Source organism: Eucalyptus grandis, chromosome 1, assembly GCF_016545825.1.
Source record: "Eucalyptus grandis isolate ANBG69807.140 chromosome 1, ASM1654582v1, whole genome shotgun sequence".
In the NCBI taxonomy this organism is placed as follows: Eukaryota; Viridiplantae; Streptophyta; class Magnoliopsida; order Myrtales; family Myrtaceae; genus Eucalyptus; species Eucalyptus grandis.
The window spans coordinates 18093370-18116479 of NC_052612.1; the positions used below are offsets into that span (position 1 = coordinate 18093370).

Genomic DNA, 23110 nt, shown 5'->3' on the forward strand with positions numbered 1-23110 from the left:
TCTAGGTCGGGAATTGCCCACTTGGATCATGCACACCCCTATTGGTCACATGTTCTTTGCATTTCCACATCTAATCTAACAAATAATCTATCTTCCGTGCGAAGTAAGCCTCATGAGACGGATTAATTATATCTAGATTCCCATATAAGATGAGAGAGTTGGTAATGTCAATTATACACCCGTAAATCATCACCAAATCAGACACCTTTTGAGGGTTTGATTATTGTTAACAGGGCTAAAAGATCACATTAATTATTCGATGCCCTTGTCATCGGTGTGAGTTTTTAAGAATAAATTGAACAAGACCGGTAATACAATAATAGAGAATCGCCGTATACATGAGGTTTGAAAAATGGATTGCAACTGATGTGTACAAGAAAAAATCGTTCTTAATGTCATCATTACCTTATTAAATAAGCGGTAAAAGCAGTTTTCATCAAGTCAAGGTCCACGGCACAACAATAGAGCACAACTGAAACGAGAGACTCGAAAGATCAGACTTTCGCGCGTGTTGATTGCAAAGTTTTCTGTAGTAGTCATTAGCGGTATCGCTAAAGGATCGCCCTGGGCACACGGGTTGGTCTGGTCAAACAATAGATGGTGAATCCGATGAAAGACTTCTCTTTCGTCCGACTAAGGAAGCTTCATCACATAGTAACTCACATTTTCTGGTGAAATCCTACTTTAATCAAAGCCAAATACCTCAATTTCTTCATATCACTCATTTTAACTTTAACTTCAATTTAGTTGTGAGTTTATCGCTAATTTTGAAGCAAGAATGAATGTCATAATCAATCAAGTGTAAATAATGTTGCAACGGCAGGACTTGAGGGAATTTGCGTCAAGCGCAAGCACCCATCTTGCAAGAGAAGTTCGCTTGATAATCGATGCAAACGCCTCAGGGATGTCATTCGTCTCTAAGGATTGTGACAAGGAGTAATAAATTTTTTTTATCATCAAACCATGCTTCCATATAATAGTTAAAATTTTTAAAACCGTTGACAACAATTTCGCAAATTCACTGTTTGTCCGGCCCTTAAAATTCTCCTATTGTTTTGTCATCGTCCAATGAACAATTGATATCAATAGAAAAATTTAGGAGAGCGATCTTTCGATCTAGAAAAGATTCATAAGAATTGATTAATATTGTATTGTGTTTTAATTTATGCTCTTGCTGATTTTCCATCGTTCCTTCATAAACATCCCATAGATGTACTTTTTAAAAGAAATGTGAATACATACTCAAAATCCATGATGAGCATTTGACTAGTGTTTGAATTAGGTGCACTTAAAACCGTGTTAGAATTTGCACTCATACAAAGGAAAATGCGACCAGATGAATGTAGACAGACCCAAGTCGTTGCATAGCATGACGACATGGACCTGAAGACTTTGACTTGGTGTTTGCGGGTCTTGCACTGCAAAACTCGTTCATGCCTGAAGTTTCTCCGCAATAATGCTGTTGAGTCCAGCCCCACCAAAGTGCGTACATCTTCGAGCTACGACTTCGTTAACTTGTTGTCTATTGCTTGGCTTATGGCAATAGACAATAAGTTAAGCAATAGACAACAAGTTAAATATCGTCAGAATTTGAACAATACACCCAAGCCAAAAACTTGAAGCCTAATCGAGTGGCGTTCATGTGCCATATACCTTTTGTTTTCAATATCGTCATCATTCATGGCGGAACATGATAGTGTAAGAGTGCTTGTACTAGTAAGTTTGTTGTTGATTTTAGACCATGCGTGTGTATGCTTGTGCAGAAATAGAAGCTCATCCTCAATTTGCTTTAAAGACGAAAGGGATGCTCTACTCCAGCTCAAACGAAGTCTCTCAAACACATATCACATCCTTTCTTCGTGGAACAGCGAAGATTGTTGCCAATGGACTGGCGTAAAGTGCGACCGAGCAAATGGACATGTCATCATGCTCAAGATCACGCCAAGATACCAAATTTCTTTCACGGCTAGTGAATTGAACTCGTCTTTGCTGAACTTGAGATATTTGAGCTACCTAGAGTTGAGCAGGATCTATTTCGAAAAGGCAAACATACTCAATGATTTCGGCTTGATGAAGCAATTGAGGTACCTTAATTTATCCAACTCTTTTGGTTTTGCCACTTTTCCTTGTGAATGGGGAAATCTCACTCAGTTGCAAGTCCTCGATCTCCACAGTGATTATCAAGGGGGTGATGTTGATGACATTCAGTGGGTTTCCCATCTACAAGCATTAAAGTACCTTGACATGAGTGGCCTGAATTTTACTAAATATGGAGATCCCATGCTGGTGATCAATATACTCCCATCTTTATCTCATTTAAGCCTATCTTATTGCGGGCTTTATGACTTTCACCTGCCTACTCATCTTGATCTTCAATACCTCGATCTTTCAGAGAATTCTTTTAAAGGTCCCATCTCAAGCACTATATTCCAAAACATGACTTCTCTCGAGCACCTTGATCTTTCAAGGTGTTTTTTCAAAGGTCCTATCCCGAGCATTCAAAATTTGACTTCTCTTCGGCATCTCGATTTTTCATACAATCATTTCAACTCTTCAGTACCAAGGTGGTTTGATAACTTGAGAAGTCTTGTCAATCTCAATCTGGAAGACAATCTTTTGCAAACCATTGAAGGAGGTTTGTTCTCTTTCCTAAGGAGCAAACCATTCCTCGAGTCACTATCTTTGAATGATAACAAACTTTGTGAGGAGATATTTTCAGTCAAGGGAAGTTCTTCGGGGCTTATCGGGAAAAACATAGAGCGATTGGAGATAAGGAATAATTTTCTTCAGGAAGCTTTGCCAGATTGGTTGGTGCACTTGAAAAACCTGAAAACACTTGACCTATCGATTAATCAATTACATGGAACCATCCCATCATCACATAGTTGGTTATGCTTGGAAAGACTAGATCTTTCTTATAATGAATTGACTGGGAATATTCCAGAGGCATTCGGAAGATTGTCAGTCTTATCGTTTTTAGGTCTTAGTAACAATCTTCTAAATGGCACCATTCCACACAGTCTTGGGCAACTTCAAGATCTTTACCATTTAGATTTGTCAGCAAATTCCTTGAGAGGAATAGTTTCTGAAATCCACTTCTCCAACCTCTCGAAGTTACGGTACTTAGATATTAGCAACAACAATATAGCTTTTGAGGTGAATCCCGACTGGATACCACCCTTCAATCTAGAGTCCATTCGGATGATGTCTTGCAAGTTTGGAATGGAATTTCCGCGATGGATAAGATCGCAAGTCGAGGCAAGTGAGATATTTTTGTCCAATGCCTCCATCACTGGAGCTCTCCCAAATTGGCTAGGTCTCATGTCGGTCTTCGGCCTAGATCTCTCTTACAACCAAATAAATGGATCTATGCTGAAATTTTCTTCTAACTTAATATGGTTAGATCTCTCTCACAACTCAATCTTAGGACCTATTCCGCACAATATTGGCCGGGCAATGCCTAAATTGTCTTCCTTGTTTTTGAATGATAATCTCTTAAGTGGTCCAATACCAACCTCATTATGCGAGATGGACTTGGTAGAGTTGCACCTTGGAAGGAATGAATTAGTAGGCAAAATCCCTGCATGTTGGCGAGAGAATTCTATGAGTCTCCTTGATTTATCATCCAACAAATTGTCCGGAGTCATACCGAGTTCTTTGGGAAATTTATTTGAGCTTCGATCATTACACTTGAACAACAACGGTCTCCATGGAGAAATTCCGGCGACTATGAACAATTGCAATGACTTGGTGATTTTGGATCTTGGCGAGAATAGTATCTCTGGAAGTGTTCCACATTGGTTTGGACCAAGCTTTCAATTACTGCAGGTTCTTCGACTGCGAGAAAACATGTTTAATGGTAGTATTCCTTCACAGCTATGCTCACTCTCCGCACTACGAATATTGGACCTAGCAGTGAATAAATTGACAGGAAAGATTCCAAGTTGTCTTGGCTATATGGAAAGTATGAAATTGAACAAAAGCATAGATGAAAGAAACTCACTCCCCCATAATTCAAAGCTTACACTTCATGGGATTGTTGATGACTACCATATTGTTGCAACAGATTGGAATCGTGAGAATGTGGAGCAGGTCATGAAGGGGATAGACCTTGACTACACAACACTTGATCTACAGCTTATGGTAAATTTGGATCTCTCAAGCAACAAATTGGTTGGCTCGATTCCTGAAGAGCTTACCTCGCTCTTGAAATTGCGAGGATTGAACTTATCTTGCAACTTTCTTTCTGGACGCATCCCAACTAGGATTGGAGACCTAGAATCACTCGAGTCACTTGATCTTTCCAATAATCACCTTTCGGAAAAATCCCACAAAGCTTTTCTGCATTTACATTTTTGAGCAAACTAAATTTGTCACACAACAACTTCATGGGGCCAATTCCCAAAGGAAATCAAATCCAGACCCTTGATGATCCTTCCATTTATGCTGACAATCCTTTACTTTGTGGTGATCCTCTACCAAAGCAATGCCCTGGTCCAGAGGCCCCCAGAGTGTCAAGAGAAGATACTGATGAAGAAGGTAAGCTTGAAAGGGTGATGTTCTACATAGTCATAATGCTTGGGTTTGTGATTGGGTTTTGGGGAGTCATTGGAGTTTTGGTGTACAAGAAGAATTGGAGGCGTGTCTACTTCAACTACATGGATCGTAAAACAGACATGGTCTACGTGATTGTTGTAGTGAAGGCTGCCGAGTTGAGGAGGAGATTGAGAAGAGCATAACAAGCCCGTTCTCCACATCAATTAGTCCGGTCCTATATAGATCTCATGAAGTTCTTGCTTACTTATTTAAGCAGAATTATCTTGTAGTTGGCTTGTTTCTCCTTGTGAGTAGTTACTAATAGCCAAATTTTCTTTTTCTTCACTTTCAAGCTTGTCTAGGCAAGCTGTCGATAAAATGGCAGGGTAAGTGCAAATCATGTCATTTTATAATTTTAGTGTTGCTAAGCTCTTTAGCAGTACTTTGTATTATTGTACTCATAATATTATTTTGCTTGTCAATGTCATAAAACTATGTTAGCAATTCCATTTTATCCTATTTAAGTTTTTTCTTGCTCATTGCAAGTTGAGGGTAACATGACATTAGTAAATGAGATTGATAACGGCATAGTGCCCACCAATGTTCAATGTATTCCTTTCCTAGGTTATATTTCCCTCTGAATTTTGAGACATCAAAAAAAAGATATATGCATGTAGCTAGAATCATTGTTAAATTTATGTCTTGAATTTGAGCTATTTACGAGATCCGTCTCAAAATGATTTATTGCATAAAGAAAAAGAAGTTCCCAGCCACTAAAAGACAAAAGGGAGGAGCACACTTCTTCGCCTTGTGCCCGTGTAAAAGGAAAGGCAAGTGGGCCCAAGGAGATTTTAGAGAAAGATAGAAAGAAAACAAAAGGAAATATAAGTTCTGTTTGTTTCATAGAAAATATTATGTTTCTAGAAAATATTTTTATGAATATATTTTTTAAGAAAGTAACGATATTTTTAGGTGTTTGGTTGAAAATGACATGAAAAATATTTCACTATTTATTATTTGATTTGATTTTCAAGGAAAAATTACCAAAAAAAATATAATTTTATTTTTTTAATCGAACAAAAAGAGTTTAATTTTACCTTTTACATATTTTTAAAAATTGAATTTTAATTATTTTTTAAAAAATCGAATTATTGTTATTTTTAATTATTTTTATTTTTCCCTTCCTCTTCCTTCCTTCTTTCTCTTCCTTCCTCTACCACCCCGTGCCTCAGCAATAACTAGTTGCCTGGCAACTGATCAAAACACGGATCGACGAACTCGTCGTCACTCACTTGCCGGAACAAAAGAGACCCGCAGCCTCCGTGGGCTGCCACGGGGGTGGCCGCGGGTCGAGTGGCGTTAGCCACGCCTGGAACGCTAGAAATCACAGGCAAGCCTCGACTCAACGGGTGGATGCCTGGACGACTCGACTTCTGCTCTAAACAACGAGACAGAACTAGATCTCATTCTGGGTACGCTACTAAAATGAGTGGTTTTTGGCTCAACCAAGACTCAAACCCGAGCCGAGACTCTCGCCAGATTAAAAACGACCCACCCGACAGCCAAACGAAGGACGGTCGGGGCCGGAGTTTGTGTAAGCCGGACGGCCACGAGCTCCGGTCGGGCATGCCCAAGAACAGGGTCGAAGCTTACAGGAGCCTCAGCGCTGGAAAAGAGGGCCGGCAGCGGGTCGTCGGCGGCGATGCTGGCGCGGTGGCCGGCAGTCTCTCCCTCTAACTCCCCTCCCTCGCTCAAACTCTCACATGCGGCTCCTCTCTCTCGAATCTCTCACTCTTCTATACGAGAAACCTCTTGCTCACAAATTTTTCTCTCCTTTTGTGTCCCTGGTATTTATAGGCGAGGAGCCTGATCGACGGAGGTGTTTCGGCCACCGGTTATGGGCAGGCCGAGCAGGCCGAGCAGGCCTCCCCATGGCTGCTCTGCGGAGGGTGTCCGTGCGCGGAGGTGCAGGAGAGGAAGAAGGAAGGAAGGTGGGGAACGGAGAAGGGGCCCGGCTGGGGAGAAATTAAAAGGAAATGGGTCCGACCCAGACGAAGGGGAAAGAAAAGGGGCTGGGGTCAGGCCCAGCCCCAAGCCATTTCGTTTTTTTTAAAAAATAAAAATAAAAGAACTTGGTTAATGCAAATGATCTTAATGCCAATGTGAAGTGCTATTCAATGTAATTTTTTTTTTTTTTTGGGTAGGGCCAAATTGGTCCCTAATTTTTTTATGCAAGTTATCCCTAAATATTTAGTGAAAATTTAGGTATTAATAAAATAGTATTGTCCAATTGACTCACTGCCTTATCAATCTACCATTGTTTTTATTATTGATTAATTTCATTTTATTGCCTGCACCCTTGTGTGTTGCCATGTAGATTTGCATGTCCAGGGATGAAAATCAGAAAAGATGGCATGAAACACTGTTTCATCAAAGGAGGAAAGTTACCGATAATGGGCTATAGGTAAAATTTACCGGTCGCTAATTTTGAAGCAAGAATAAACATCATAATCAATCAAGTGTAAATAATGTTGCGACCGGTAGGACTTGAGGGAATTTGCGTCAAGCGTAAGCACCCATCTTGCAAGAGAAGTTTGCTTGATAATCGATCCAAACGCCTCGGGATGTCATTCGTCTCTAAAGATTGTGACAAGGAGTAATAACATTTTTTTTTATCATTAAACCATGCTTCCATATAATAGTTAAAATTTTTAAAACAGTTAACAACAATTTCGCAAAATATCACTGTTTGTCCGGCCCTTAAAATTCTCCTATTGTCTTGTCATCGTCCAATGAACAATTGATATCAATAGAAAAATTTAAGAGAGCGATCTTTCAATCCAAAAGAGATTCATAAGAATTGATTAATATTGTATTGCATTTTAGCTTATGCTCTTGCTAATTTTCCATCGTTCCTTCATAGACATCCCATAGATGTACTTTTTAAAAGAAATGTGAATACATACTCAAAATCCATGATGAACATTTGACTAGTGTTTGAATTAGGTGCACTTAAAACCGTGTTAGAATTTGCACTCATACAAAGGAAAATGCGACCAGATGAATGTAGACAGACCCAAGTCGTTGCATAGCATGACGACATGGACCTGAAGACTTTGGCTTGGTGTTTGCGGGTCTTGCACTGCAAAACTCGTTCATACCTGAAGTTTCTCCGCAATAATGCTGTTGAGTCCAGCCCCGCCAAAGTGCGTACATCTTCGAGCTACGACTTCGTTAACCTGTTGTCTATTGCTTGGCTTATAGCAATAGACAATAATATCGTCAGAATTTGAACAATACACCCAAGCCAAAAACTTGAAGCCTAATCGAATGGCGTTCATGTGCCATATACCTTTTGTTTTCAATATCGTCATCATTCATGGCAGAACATGATAGTGTAAGAGTGCTTGTACTAGTAATCTGTTGTTAATTTTAGACCATGCGTGTGTATGCTTGTGCAGAAATAGAAGCTCATCCTCAATTTGCTTTGAAGACGAAAGGGATGCTCTACTCCAGCTCAAACAAAGTCTCTCAAACATATCTCACATCCTTTCTTCGTGGAACAGCGAAGATTGCTGCCAATGGACTGGAGTAAAGTGCGACCGCGAAAATGGACATGTCGTCATGCTCAAGATCACGCCAGAATACAAATTCCCATTTCGCCCATTTAGCCAGATTTCTTTCACAGCCAGTGAATTGAACTCTTCTTTGCTGAACTTGAGATACTTGAGCTACCTAGAGTTGAGCAGGATCTATTTCAAAAAGGCGAACATACTCAATGATATCGGCTCGATGAAGCAATTGAGGTACCTTAATTTATCCCACTCTTTTGGTTTTGCAACTTTTCCTAGTGAATGGGGAAATCTCACTCAGTTGGAAGTCCTCGATCTCCATAGTCGTTATCACGTGGGTGCTGTTGATGACATTCGGTGGGTTTCCCATCTTCAAGCATTAAAGTACCTTGACATGAGCGGCCTAAATTTTACTAAATATGGAGACCCCATGTGGGTGATCAATACACTCCCATCTTTATCTCATTTAAGCCTATCAAATTGTGGGCTTTATGACTTTCACCTGCCTACTCATCTTGATCTTCAGTACCTCGATCTTTCAGAGAATTTTTTCCAAGGTCCCATCCCAAGCACTATATTCCAAAATATGACTTCTCTTCGGCACCTTGATCTTTCATCGAATTCTTTCCAAGGTCCCATCTCAAGCACTATATTCCAAAACATGGCTTCTCTCCAACACCTTGATCTTTCGAGGAATAAGTTTAGAGGTTCCATCCCTAGCACTATGTGTCAAAACATGACTTCTCAAAGCACCTAGGTCTTTCAAGGTGTTTTATCAAAGGTCCCATCCCGCTCGCTATATTTCAAAACATGACTTCTCTTTGGCATCTTGATCTTTCAATGAACTTTTTTGAAGGTCCTATCCCGAGTGCTATATTTCAAAACATGACTTCTCTTCGGCATCTCGATCTTTCATGGAATCATTTCAACTCTTCAGTACCAAGGTGGTTCGATAACTTGAGAAGTCTTGTCAATCTCGATCTTGGATGGAATCTTTTGCAAAGCATTGAAGGAGGGTTGTTCTCTTTCTTAAGGAACAAACCATCCCTTGAGTCACTATCATTGCATGATAACAAACTTCATGATGAGTTATTTTCAGTCGAGGGAAATTCTTCAGGGCTTATCGGGAAAAACTTGGAGTGATTGGATATGGGAGAGAATTTTCTTCAAGGAGCTTTGCCAGATTGGCTAGTGCACTTGAAAAACTTGACATGGCTTGACCTATCATTTAATCAATTACATGGAACCATCCCGTCATCATATGGTTGGTTATGCTTGGAAAAACTTTCTCTTTCTTATAATCAATTGACAGGGAATATTCCAGAGGCATTAGGAAGATTGCAAGTCTTATGGTCTTTAGATCTCAGTAACAATCTTCTAAATGGTACCATTCCACATAGTCTCGGGCAACTTCAATATCTTCGTTGGTTAGATCTTTCAGGAAATTCCTTGAGAGGAATAGTTTCCGAAATCCACTTCGCCAACCTCTCGAATCTAGGGTACTTAGATATCAACAACAACTATTTAGCTTTCGAGGTGGATTCCGATTGGATACCGCCCTTCAATCTGTGGCATATTGGGATGATGTCTTGCGATTTTAGAAGGAAATTTCCGCAATGGATAAAAACGCAAGTCAATGCAGGAGTGATCGTGTTGTCCAACTCATCCATCATAGGAGCTCTCCCCGATTGGCTAGGTCTAATGTCATTCTCCCATCGGAATCTCTCTCACAACCAGATAAATGGATCTATGTCGAAATTTTCTAACCTATTTAGTTTAAATCTCTCTCACAACTTAATCTCAGGACCTTTTCCGCAAGATATTGGCCTAGCGATGCCTTAGATGATTTCCTTGAATCTGGATGATAATCTCTTAAGTGGTCCAATACCAACCTCATTATGCGAGATGGAATTTTTAGACGAGTTGCACCTTGAAAGGAATGAATTAGTTGGCAAAATCCCTGATTGTTGGAAGGTGCACCCTATGAGTTTCCTTGATCTATTGTCCAACAAGTTGTCTGGAGTCATACCAAGTTCTTTGGGAAATCTAACTGGGCTTGGGTCAATATACTTGAGCAACAACAGTCTCTAGGGAGAAATTCCTGTGACCATGAACTATTGCAAGAACTTGCTAGTTTTGGATCTTAGTGAGAACAACATCTCTGGAAGTGTTCCACATTGGTTTGGACCAAGCTTTCAGTTTCTACAGATTCTAAGATTGCGAGAAAACATGTTCAATGGCAATATTCCTTCACAACTATGCTCACTCCCTGCATTGCAAATATTAGACCTAGCAGTAAATAATCTAACGGGAACGATTCCATATTGTCTTGGCCATATGAAAGGTATGAAATTGCACAAAAACGTAGATGAAGGCAATGCACTTTCCCCTGCTTATGAGCCTGAACCTTCTGTGAATGAGTTGTTGCCTGTTGCCCTCACTCCATCATATTGGGATGAACTGCATGTGGAGCAGGTCGTGAAGGGGATAGACCTTGACTACACAACACTCGCTCTACGACTTATGGTCAATTTGGATCTCTCAAGCAACAAATTGATTGGGCCAATCCCTGAAGAGCTTACCTTGCTCTCCAAATTACGAGGCTTGAACTTATCCCACAACTTTCTTTCTGAAGGCATTCCAGCTATGATTGGACACATGAAGTGGCTCGAGTCACTTGATCTTTCGAATAATCACCTTTCAGGAACAATCCCACAGAGCTTTTCTGCGTTTAAATCACTGAGCAAACTAAACTTGTCTCACAACAACTTCACAGGGCCAATTCCCAAAGGAAATCAAATCCAGACCCTTGATGATCCTTCCATTTATGCTGACAATCCTCTACTTTGTGGTGACCCTCTACAAAAGAAATGCCCCGGTGCTAAGGCCCCTCGAGTGTCAAAAGAAGATCCCAATGAAGAAGGTAAGCTTGAAAAGGTGATGTTCTACATAGTCCTACTGCTTGGGTTTGCGACTGGGTTTTGGGGAGTTATTGGAGTTTTGGTGTACAAGAAGAATTGGAGACACGTTTACTTCAACTATGTGGATCGTAAAACAGACATGGTCTACGTGATTATTGTAGTGAAGGCAGCTAAGTTGAGGAGGAGATTGAGAAGAGCATAACAAGCCCGTTCTCCACATCAGTCAGTCCAATCCTTTGTTGATCTCGTAAGGTTCTTGCTTTCTTGTTTAAGCAGAATCATCTTGTAGTTGGCTTGTTTCTCCTTGTGAGTAGCTACTAGTAGCCAATATTTTGTTTTCTTCAGTTTCAAGCTTGTCTAGGCAAGCCGTCAATAAAATGACATGGTAAGTGCAAATCATGTATTTTGTAATTTTAGTGTTGCTCAGCTCTTTAGCAGTACTTCATGTTATCATACTCATGATATTATTTTGCTTGTCAATGTCATAAAACTATGTTAGCAATTCCATTTTATAGTGTTTAAGCTTTTCCTGCTAAGTGCATGTTGAGGGTAATATGACATTAGTAAATAAAATTGTTAATGGTATAGTGCCCACCAATGTTCAATGCATTCCTTTCCTACGTTACATTTCCCTTTGAATTTTGAGATGTCAAAAGAAAAATATGCATGCAGATAGAATTATTATTAAATATATGTCTCGAGTTTGAGTTATTTGCGAGATTTGCCTCAAAATGATTTACTGCACAAAGAAAAAGAAGAAGTTCCCACCCACTAAAAGACGAAAAGGGAGGAGCACGCTTCTTTTCCCCGTGCCGGTGTAAAAGCAAAGGCAAGTGGGCCCAAGGGAGCTTTGAGAGAAAACAAGAAAAAGAAAACAAATATTACGTTTGTGGAATAGTTTTTGGAATACATTTTTAAGCAAATAATGATATTTTTGATATTCGACTGAGAATGGTGTGAAAAATATTTTCATTATTAATTATTTGATATGATTTTGCGGGAAAAATTACCAAAAAAATCGAATTTTAAATTTTTAATCAACCAAAAAAGTTTAATTTTACTTTTTACATATATTTTTTTTAAAATTGAATTTTAATTATTTTTACTTTTAAAAAAATCGAATTATTGTTATTTTAATTATTTTCTTTTTTCCTTCATCCTCATTCCTTCTTTCTCCTCCTTTCTCTACGGTGGCTGCCGCGTGCCTTAACGATGGCTAGCTACTTGACAATAGATCAAAACGCGAATCGAAAAGCTCAAAATAAAAAAATATTTTCCTCACTTTTGAATATATTTTTTTTCTGATAACTTAACCTTTTCCTTGGTTAACTCATTTTCCTTAAAATAAATGCTGGAAAACATTTTCCTGAAGTTTTTTTTCTATGAAAACGAACGGAGATAGTCTTTTTCTTTTACTATGCCCGAAGTCGTTCATTTCGCTAGAGGGCAGCCGCCATGGTTACCTTCGTGTTTTGAAAGGAACTGCACGTTGAAGGGAAGATGGGCATCCTCCAGAAACTAGCAGCGCGCGCGCGCGTGCACACACACACAAATACAAGCCTACGGTAGCAGCTCGTGGGAAAGGAAAAGAAGCCGAAAAAAGGACTCTTTGAGGAATCACAGGCAAGCCTCGACTCAATGGGTCGATGCCCGGACGACTTGACTTCTGCTCAAAACAACGAGACAAAACTAGATCTCATTCGGGCATTTTATTGAACGGATTTCATTCGGGGTACGGTACTGAAATGAGTGGTTTTTTGCTCGACCAAGACTCAAACCCAAGCCGAGACTCTTTCCAAATGAAAAATGACCCACGCGACAGCCAAACGAAGGACGGTCGGGGCCGGAGTTCGTGTAAGCCGGACGGCCACGATCTCCAGCCCGGCATACCCAAGAACAGGGTCGAAGCTTACCGGAGCCTTAGCGCTGGAAAGGAGACCCGGCAGCGGGTCGTTGGCCGCGATGCTGGCGTGGTGGCCGGCAGTCTCTCCCTCTAACTACCCTCCCTCGCTCAAACTCTCACATGCGGCTTCTCTCTCTTCTATACGAGAAACCTCTTGCTCATGAATTTTTCTCTCTCCTTTTGTGTCCCTGGTATTTACAGGCGAGAAGCCCGATCAACGGAGGTGTTTCGGGCACCGGTTCTGGGCAGGCCGACCAGGCCTCCCCTTGGCTGCTCTGCGGAGGGTGTCCGTGCGCAGAGGTGCAGGAGAGGAAGAAGGAAGGAAGGGGGAAACGGAGAAGCGGCCTGACCCAGACGAAGGGGAAAGAAAAGGGGCTGGGGTCAGGCCCAGCCCCAAGCCATTTCGTTTTTTCTTTTTAAATAAAAAACTTGGTCAAAAGTCTTGAGGTCCTTTCAAAAATGCAAATTCTAAAGTATGTCTAACCAGCCACTCGCTCAAATACTGGTCAGAAGTTTTTTTATTTGCGCAGAGGTGCAGGAGAGGAAGAAGGAAGGAATGGGCGGGGGACGGAGAAGGGGCACGGCTGGGGAGAAATTAAAAGGAAATGGGCCCGACCCAGACGAAGGGGAAAGAAAAGGGGTTGGGGTCAGAACCAGCCCCAAGCCATTTCGTTTTTTTTTTTAAATAAAAAACTTGGTTAATGCAAATGATCTTAATGCCAATGTGACATGCTATTATTCAATGTAAATTTTTTTCGGTAGGGTCAAATTGGTCTCTAATTTTCTATGTAAGTTATTTCTAAATATATAATCAAAATTTAGGTATCAACAAGATAATATTATCCAATCGGCTCAGTGTCCTATCATTTCCGCCATTTTTTTTTTGTTTTTTTTATTGATTGAGATAAAAAAAAAATCTTGTGATGAGTATTTGACGTGTGAAGTATGTCTCATGAGATAGACCACTTCTAAGATCCCAAGTCCCGCATAAAAGGAGAGAAAATCGGCAATGTCACTTATACATCATAAATTGTCACCAAATACGTCTCCTATTCAGGGTTTGATTCTTGTTATCCACGCTAAAGGATTACGTTAACTATTTGATGCTCTTGCCATTAGAACGAGTTTCTAAGAATCACTGGAATAGGACCCACAATACAATAATAGAGAGTTGCCGTATTCATGAGGGTTGAAAAATGGATCTCAATCAATATGTACAGCAAGAACTCGTCATTCTCAACATCATCATTACCTCATTGAATAAGCGAGAAAAGCCATTTCTATCTAGTCAAGACCCACAACAGAGTGCGGGACACCTGGTGTGCCATAAGCTTACGCCAGGACGACACTTTAAGTGCCATAACTTTAAAATGGTACTTAAGTGCCATCATCGGAGTAAAATGGGACACTTAAGTGCCAATCCGACTAAAAACCGGTCAAAATGCAGACATGGCATTTTCGCGACTTGCTTAATCGATGTGGCAATTTTTTTTAAAAAAAAAAAAAAGCACGCGTGGAGGAGGAAAACGACGTCGCCCCATCCACTGTGCATTTGGCCAAACTAAACGACGTCGTTTTCGTTAGTGTTAAGCGCGTCGTTTGGTTTATTCGATTTTAACATTTCGTCAGTTCACACTAGGGTCGACGTCCTCTCCATCCATCGCCGTTCATAGCTTGCCGTTCGCAGGTGATCGCTCGCCGTCGTCGCTCGCCTTTGTCGCTCGCCGTCGTCGCTCGCCGTCGTCGATTTGCTCAAGTTTTTTCTCTTCTTCCTCTCCCCTGTGGTGAAATTAGGGCTCGACTCGTTTATTAGGGCTCGGACTTCAAATTTGGGGGTCGGCTGGGAAAGGTCGAGGCTTGATGTGAGATTTATGGCTCAGATGTAGTGCTACAATCCTATTAGGGGGTTCGAATTGACAGTTTAGGAGCGGCATTGAAATATAGGCTCGGTGTAGGGCTCGGCGGGAGGAAAATTAGGGCTCGGTGTAGGGCTCGACGTCACCTCATCCACTGTGATGTGTGATTCATTCAGGGTGTTGAATTGTGATGTGCGAAAGTAATTTGTAGTGGTCGGATGTGAAATGTGTGATGATTGGTGATTGTTAGGGTTCAGAGTATTGGACTTTGCACATGTTCGAATCGAAGGTTGTGGGGATGGGGACTTCTGGATATTTTTTTAATAAATTGCATTGTTCGAATCGAAGGTTGTGGCTATGGCCTTTATACAGATGAGCATACTGGAACAGTCGTTCTCAATGTAAGTTTTATTGGCTGCATTTAATTTAATTTATGCTGTAGATTTTTGCTAACAATTTATTGTTTTTTTGTAGCCTGGGAGAAGTTTAGAAGTTCTTATCTCAGGCCCAACTCAAGAATCGACGGCTGCACCAACAAAAAAGAAAACATCAACATCAAGCTGTGCCAACAAAAAATAAGAGAAAGAACCCGGCTCCAGCTCCAGCTCCAGCTCCTTCTCCTTTTGATTCAATTCGGCCTAGGACATTTGCAGCTCCATTTGAGTCAGTGGATACTGAGAAGGTTGAAGAAGAAGTTGCACGTCCAGTTAGAAAGAGTGCCAGAATTATGAATCAAGTGAAAGGCCCATCGAAAGGAGGACGAACAGGGGTGTCGTGCATATTGATTGATGAGATGAGATGTGATATTTGTGGAGCTTAGGAGTAAAAATAGTTATGTAAACGATGATGTTGTCGTGCATGTAGAAAGTCTCTGGATGGTTATCTTTTGTTTTGAAACTTTTCTTTAGTTTGTCATTCATTGATGTTGTCGACTCGGACTTGATGAAATATCAATGAAATGATCTTGTGCTGCTTGTCAATTTATGTTGTTGTTTATCATGGATTCCGCTTTTACTTGTTCTTTAGCTGTTGTTGGTGTTCGTGGTGATAGCTGGAGTGCTTTGGTGTATCCGTGATGATGGATGGTGATGTTTGGTGGTAGTCGGTTTGTTCTTGGGGTGCTAATGTGGTGGTGGGTGCTGGTGTGGCTGGTGGTGATGCCTGGTGATTATTGGTTTGTGGTGGGGTTATAGGCTTAAGCGGCTGCACCTACACTGTACAAGTGTGCGGTTGCACATCTTACACCATGTGTACTGGTGCAAACTAGTGCAAGGCTCAGCTTGCACTAGTATCTTGTGCAGCAACACCACCAGCATTGTGGTGGCTGGAGCGCCTAGTGTGTAGTGTGGCTAGTGGTGATGGTTGGTGGTGTCACCGGTGCTGGTGGCTAGCGCAATTTTTACAGAAAACCCACAAAAAAATTGGCACTTAACTGATCCTATTCTAAAAAAACTTGGCACTTAACGGTTCACTTTTAACTACAAGTGACACTTAACCGATCACTTTAACAATAACTTGACACTTAAGTGATCCTTTAACAATAACTTGACACTTAAGTGATCCCTTTTTTCATCGCGACTAGCAGTTACGTGATTACTAAATACAACTTATGGCACTCGGGTAATCATTCATGTTTGTCTTGTGTATATATTGCTCTGCATCAAAACGAGAAAGATGATTCTGCATCAAAACGAGAAAGATGATGGTAAACTTATGGCAAGTCCATACGACAACACAAACAACAACAAAGCAACAATGATCTTGTTCCACAACAACACCATTTTTAACTATGGCAGTAGGAGAAACTTTTTCTCATTTTCAAGTACTTTACATTTCATCATAAAGTACAATAGACAGCAAAACAACACCATAATACACGCTTGGTAACACTTTCGTTCAATTTTCATCATTTGAACTTCATTCTTGAAAGGTTTAGTTGAAGATGCTTGAGCGTGCATTGAGACTTCATTCTTCAAAAGTTTAACTGAAGACACTTGAGCTTGCATTGAGTCAACATCGTCCAAGTCGTCCACGAACACAGATGGAGATTGCTGTCTTTTATGAAGTAGATCCAATATCACCTCTGTGGCTCGGTCAGAGAACTTCTCATCGATCCATTTGAAGTATTTGCACTTCGACTTCTTTATATCGGGCGCATCCATAAAATCTTCTCCCAGATTGATTTAAGTCCACGATGTTCTCCTTGGACTCGGTAACCCACAAAAACAGAAACGCTGGCCTTCTCCTTCGCTTCGGTGAGAGGAAATTGAGGCGCTCGTGAGTCCTGCTCTCCATTTCCAAGATTCGACGAAGGAATTTTGGGCAAATGAAAATTAGGGTTCGAGACTTCAATTCGAGCACTTCAATAGGGATTTTGGCCAATTTAGGGTTTTAGATTTGGGGCATTTGGGAGACGACGTCGTTTTGGAAGATTTGGGGCTTTTATTATGCGGACGACGTCGTTTCGGTGAGTGAGGGCCGACTTAGCTCTCCGGCGAGCCACATACGCAAAAATAGTAATAAAATATTGCCACGTAGGATTTCCGGCAGGGTCGCCGGAAGTGGCACTTAAGTGTCCCACTCGAAAGAAAAAGTGGCACTTAAGTGTACCGTTTTGAAGTTATGGCACCTAAGTGTCCCGGCGTGCCAAGTTATGGCACTTGTGGTGGACTTCTGCCCCCACAACATAATAATAGAGAACAATTGTAAGAAGAGACTTGAAAGATCAGACTTTTTGCGTCTCTTGATTGCAAAGTTTTCTATAGTAGTCACTAGTGGTGTTGCTAGAGTGTTGCCATGAGCACACATGTTGCTCAGATCAACATTAGATGACGAATGCGGCGAAACACTGACTAAGGAAGCTCCATCACATAGTAACTTACATTTTTTGGTGAAATCCTACTTTAGTCACAGCCAAATTCCGCAATTTCTTCATATAACTCATTTTAAAATTAACTTCAATATATTTGTAAGGTTCTTGCTAATTTTAAAGCAAGAATAAATTTCATAATCAATCAAGTGTCAACCGCAAGCGCCCATCTCGCAAGAGAGGTTTGCTTGGTAATCTGTCCAAATGCCTTGAGGATGTCATTTGTCTTTAAATGATTGCGACGGGGAGTAATAAATATTTAATTATCAAACCACTCTTTCATATAATAGTTTAAATTTTTTAAACAGTTGATAAGGATCTCGCAAAATATCACTATTTGTCTTGCTTCTAAAATTCTCCTACCGTATTATCATCCTCTAATGAATAACTGATGTCAATAGGAAAATTTAAGAGAGCGATCATTTGATCCAAAAGAGACTCACAAGGATTGATTAATATTGTACTGCCTTTTAGTTTATACTCTTACTAATTTTTATCGTTCCTTTGTAATAAACATCCCATAGACACACTTTTTAAAAGAAATGTGAATCAAAGTCCATGATGAGCATTTAAGTAGTGGCTGAATTAGGCGTACTTGAACCAAAAAAAAAAAATTGGGCGTACTTAAAACCCGTTAGAATTTGCATTTATACAAAGGAAAATGCAACCAGATGAATATGGATAGACCCGAGTCGTCACGACATGGACCTCAAGACTTTTTGACTGGGTGCTTGCGGGTCTTTCACTGCAAAACTTCGCCATACCTATGTTTTTCCACAATAATGCAGTTGATTCCAGCCCCACCATAGTCCGAGAATCTTCGTGCTACGACTTTGTTAACACGTTGTCTATTGCTTGGCTTATAGCAAGGATCAAAGCCAAGCACTTGCTCTGTTTCCTAAATATAGACCTGATTCTAAGATCCAGAGAAAGTCGGTAATGTCATTTATACATCTTAAATTGTCACCAAATGAGTACTTCTTTTGAGGTTTGATTCTTGTTGTCTTAGGCTAAAGGATCACATTAACTATTTGATATAATCGTAAGCAAGACCGGCAATACAATAATAGAGAGCCACTGTATTCGCAAGGATGAAAAAAAAATTTCAACGAATATGAAAAAGAAGAACTCATCATTCTCGACGCATTTGTCACCTTATTAAATGAGCGAGAAAAGCCAATTTTATATAGTGAATCCCCATAGCACAGTAAGAGTGCCCAATTGGAACTAGAGACTTGAAAGACCAGACTTTTGCGTGTCCCGATTGCAAAGTTTTCTGTAGTTGTCACTAGAGGTGTCACTAGAGGACCACCATGGGCACACATGTTCATATCAACATTAGACAATGAATCTGACGTTTTTCTTCCAACTAGGGAAGCTTCTTCACATGGCAACTTCCATTTTCTGGTGATATCCTACTTAAATTACAGTCAAATTCCTCAATTTCTTCATATCACTCGTTTTAAGCTTGACTTTAATTTATTGGTGAGGTTCTTGCTAATTTTATTTCTTATTTTTCAAGGTTATGCGTGATGTTTACCCATACCAATTTGCACACATTCTAACCATATTCGATATTGGCGATGGTGGGCTTTCCATCTGGCTAATACATTAGAAAATGCGATTTTGAAATCATCTTACTGCCTCATCAATTATTTTGGGACATATGCATGTTGCCCATGTAGGCCTTGACTCCGTCGGTTCACTTAAATGGTGATGAAAAGCAACCGTGCAAGACCATCTTGAAGTACTCCCATCTGTCCATGCACAAATTTTTAGAGAGCTGATGTCAACTTTGACTTTTTTGGAGACGGCCGACTTGGAGTCAAGTCATTGGGATGCTGATGGACAATTTTTTAATGGAGAACACTTTAATATGTGTGAGAAGACAAGCTCATACAGTATATTATATATATGTTCCTTAAAATGACAAGCTCCGAGTAGTAGAATTTGTGCTTTCCCACTTCCTTTTCAAGTACTACTAAAATTGATAATTGATGGTTACATTTACCGTGATGGTAAATGAAACTACAAACACATGATATACATGGTAAACGACCATATAGAGCAATGGCATTCACTGTAATTCCTTCCCTTTCTCTCTATAAATTCCTTTTGTCTTCTCTTAAGAATCCACTTGAGCTTAACTTCTCATGATTTGAACAAAAATACACCCAAGCCAAAAACTTGTAGCCCGATCCAGTGGCGTTCATGTGCCATATACCTTTTGTTTTCAATATCGTCATCATTCATGGCGGAACATGATAGTGTAAGAGTGCTTGTACTAATAAGTCTGTTGTTGATTTTAGACCATGCGTGTGTATGCTTGTGCAGAAATAGAAGCTCATCCTCGATTTGCTTTGAAAACGAAAGGGATGCTCTACTCCAGCTCAAACAAAGTCTCTCAAGCACATCTCATATCCTTTCTTCGTGGAACAACAAAGATTGTTGCCAATGGACTGGAGTAAAGTGCGACCGAGCAACTGGACATGTCGTCATGCTTAAGATCACGCCAGAATACAAATTCTCATTTCGCCCATTTGGCCAGATTTCTTTCACAGCCAGTGAATTGAACTCTTCTTTGTTGAACTTGAGATACTTGAGCTACCTGGAGTTGAGCTGGATCTATTTCGAAAAGGCGAACATACTCAGTGATATCAGCTCGATGAAGCAATTGAGGTACCTTAATTTATCCAACTCTTTTGGTTTTGCAACTTTTGCTAGTGAATGGGGAAATCTTACTCAGTTGGAAGTCCTCGATCTCAATAGTTATTATTACATGGGTGATGTTGATGACATTCAGTGGGTTTACATGGGTGATGTTGATGACATTCAGTGGGTTTCCCATCTTCAAGCATTAAAGTACCTTGACATGAGCGGCCTGCATATTGCTAAATATGGAGACCCCATGCGGGTGATCAGTATACTCCCATCTTTATCTCATTTACGCCTATCATATTGTGGGCTTTATGACTTTCACCTGCCTACTCATCTTGATCTTCAAATACCTCGATCTTTCAAAGAATTTTTTCCGAGGTCGCATCCCAAGCACTATATTTCAAAACATGACTTCTCTTCGGCACCTTGATCTTTCGTCGAATTCTTTCGGAGGTCCCATCTCAAGCACTATATTCCAAAACATGACTTCTCTCCAACACCTTGATCTTTCATGGAATAGATTTAGAGGTTCCATCCCCAGCACTATGTGTCAAAACATGACTTCTTTGCGGCACCTAGGTCTTTCAAGTTGTTTTATCAAAGGTCCCATCCCACGCGCTATATTTCAAAACATGACTTCTCTTTGGCATGTTGATCTTTCAGCGAACTTTTTCGAAGGTCCTATCCCGAGCGCTATATTTCAAAAAATGACTTCTCTCCAGCACCTCAATCTTTCATCCAATTGTTTCAACTCTTCAGTACCAAGGTGGTTCGATAACTTGAGAAGTCTTGTCAATCTCAATCTTGAAGACAATCTTTTGCAAAGCATTGAGGGAGGGTTGTTCTCTTTCTTAAGGAACAAACCATTCCTCAAGTCACTATCATTGACTACGAACAAACTTCATGATGAGTTATTTTCAGTCAAGGGAAATTCTTCAGGACTTATCGGAAAAAACTTGGAGCGAATGGATATAAGTGATAATTTTCTCCGAGGAGCTTTGCAGATTGGCTGGTGCACTTGAAAAACTTGACATGGCTTGACCTATCAGCTAATCAATTACATGGAACCATCCCGCCATCATATGGTTGGTTATGCTTGGACCGACTGTCTCTTTCTTATAATCAATTGACAGGGAATATTCCAGAGGCATTAGGAGGATTGCAAGGCTTACAGTCTTTAGATCTTAGTAACAATCTTCTAAATGGCACCATTCCACATAGTCTCGGGCAACTTCAAAATCTTGATAGGTTAGATCTTTCAAGAAATTCCTTGAGAGGAATAGTTTCCGAAATCCACTTTGCCAACCTCTCGAAGCTAGAGTACTTAGATATCAACAACAACTATTTAGCTTTCAAGGTGGATTCCAATTGGATACCGCCTTTCAATTTGTCTTACATTGGGATGATGTCTTGCGATTTCAAAAAGGAATTTCCACAATGGATAAAAACGCAAGTCAATGTAGAAGAGATAGTGTTGTCCAACTCATCCATCATAGGAGCTCTCCCTGATTGGCTAGGTCTCATGTCAATCAACTACTTGCATCTCTCTTACAACCAAATAAATGGATTTCTGCCAAAATTTCCTTCTTATCTGCAAATGTTAGATCTCTCTCACAACTTAATTGCAGAACCTATTCCGCAAGATATTGGCCTAGCGGTGCCTCATATGACTTCCTTGAAATTGAACGATAACCTCTTAAGCGGTCCAATACCAACCTCATTATGCAAGATGGAACTTCTGTATGAGTTGCACCTTGCAAGGAATGAATTAGTTGGCAAAATCCCTGATTGTTGGAAGGTGCATCCTATGAAGATTTTCCTTGATCTATCATCCAACAAGTTGTCTGGAGTCATACCAAGTTCTTTGGGAAATCTAACTGGGCTTGGGTCAATATACTTGAGCAACAACAGTCTCCAAGGAGAAATTCCTGTGACTATGAACTATTGCGGGAACTTGCTAGTTTTGGATCTTGGTGAGAATAAAATCTCTGGAAGTGTTCCACCTTTGGTTTGGACCAAGCTTTCAATTTCTACAGATTCTAAGATTGCGAGAAAACATGTTCAATGGCAGTATTCCTTCACAACTATGCTCACTCCCTGCATTGCGAATGTTGGACTTAGTAGTGAATAATCTAATGGGAACGATTCCAAATTGTCTTGGCTATATGATAGGTATGAAACTGCCCAAAAACGTAGATGAAGGCAATGCACTTTCCCCTGCTTATGAGGCTGAACCTTCCGTGAATGACTCGATGCTGCTGGCCTTGGTCGAAATTTTGGAAGAGACGCATGTGGAGCAGGTCATGAAGGGATAGACCTTGACTACACAACACTCGCTCTACGACTTATGGTCAATTTGGATCTCTCAAGCAACAAATTGATTGGGCCAATCCCTGAAGAGCTTACCTTGCTCTCCAAATTACGAGGCTCGAACTTATCCCACAACTTTCTTTTTGGGGGCATCCCAACTATGATTGGGCAAATGAAATGGCTCAAGTCACTTGATCTTTCGAATAATCACCTTTCAGGAACAATCCCACAAAGCTTTTCTGCGTTTAAATCACTAAGCAAACTGAACTTGTCTCACAACAACTTCACAGGGCCAATTCCCAAAGGAAATCAAATCCAGACCCTTGATGATCCTTCCATTTATGCCGACAATCCTCTACTTTGTGGTGATCCTCTACAAAAGAAATGCCCCGGTGCTGAGGCCCCTCAAGTGTTAGAAGAAGATCCCAAAGAAGAAGGTAAGTTTGAAAAGGTGATGTTCTACATAGTCATAATGCTTGGGTTTG

General features: G+C 40.4%; 2 protein-coding genes across 2 annotated transcripts; both read left to right on the forward strand.

Moving 5' to 3' along the window:
• The first annotated feature begins 2070 nt into the window (after positions 1 to 2070).
• On the forward strand, positions 2071 to 4739 carry LOC120295806 (receptor-like protein EIX2). The gene is made up of 4 exons (XM_039317385.1): positions 2071 to 3258; positions 3829 to 3964; positions 4067 to 4143; positions 4485 to 4739. Exons 1-4 carry the CDS (start codon positions 2071 to 2073, stop codon positions 4737 to 4739), a joined length of 1656 nt encoding a protein of 551 aa, XP_039173319.1.
• Positions 4740 to 12774: 8035 nt separating this feature from the next.
• LOC120295812 (receptor-like protein EIX2) lies at positions 12775 to 22630 on the forward strand. The gene is made up of 5 exons (XM_039317394.1): positions 12775 to 13012; positions 13134 to 13312; positions 20404 to 20578; positions 21449 to 22288; positions 22488 to 22630. The coding sequence occupies exons 1-5, from the start codon at positions 12775 to 12777 to the stop codon at positions 22628 to 22630; spliced, it is 1575 nt and encodes a 524-aa protein (XP_039173328.1).
• The last annotated feature ends 480 nt before the right edge of the window (positions 22631 to 23110 follow it).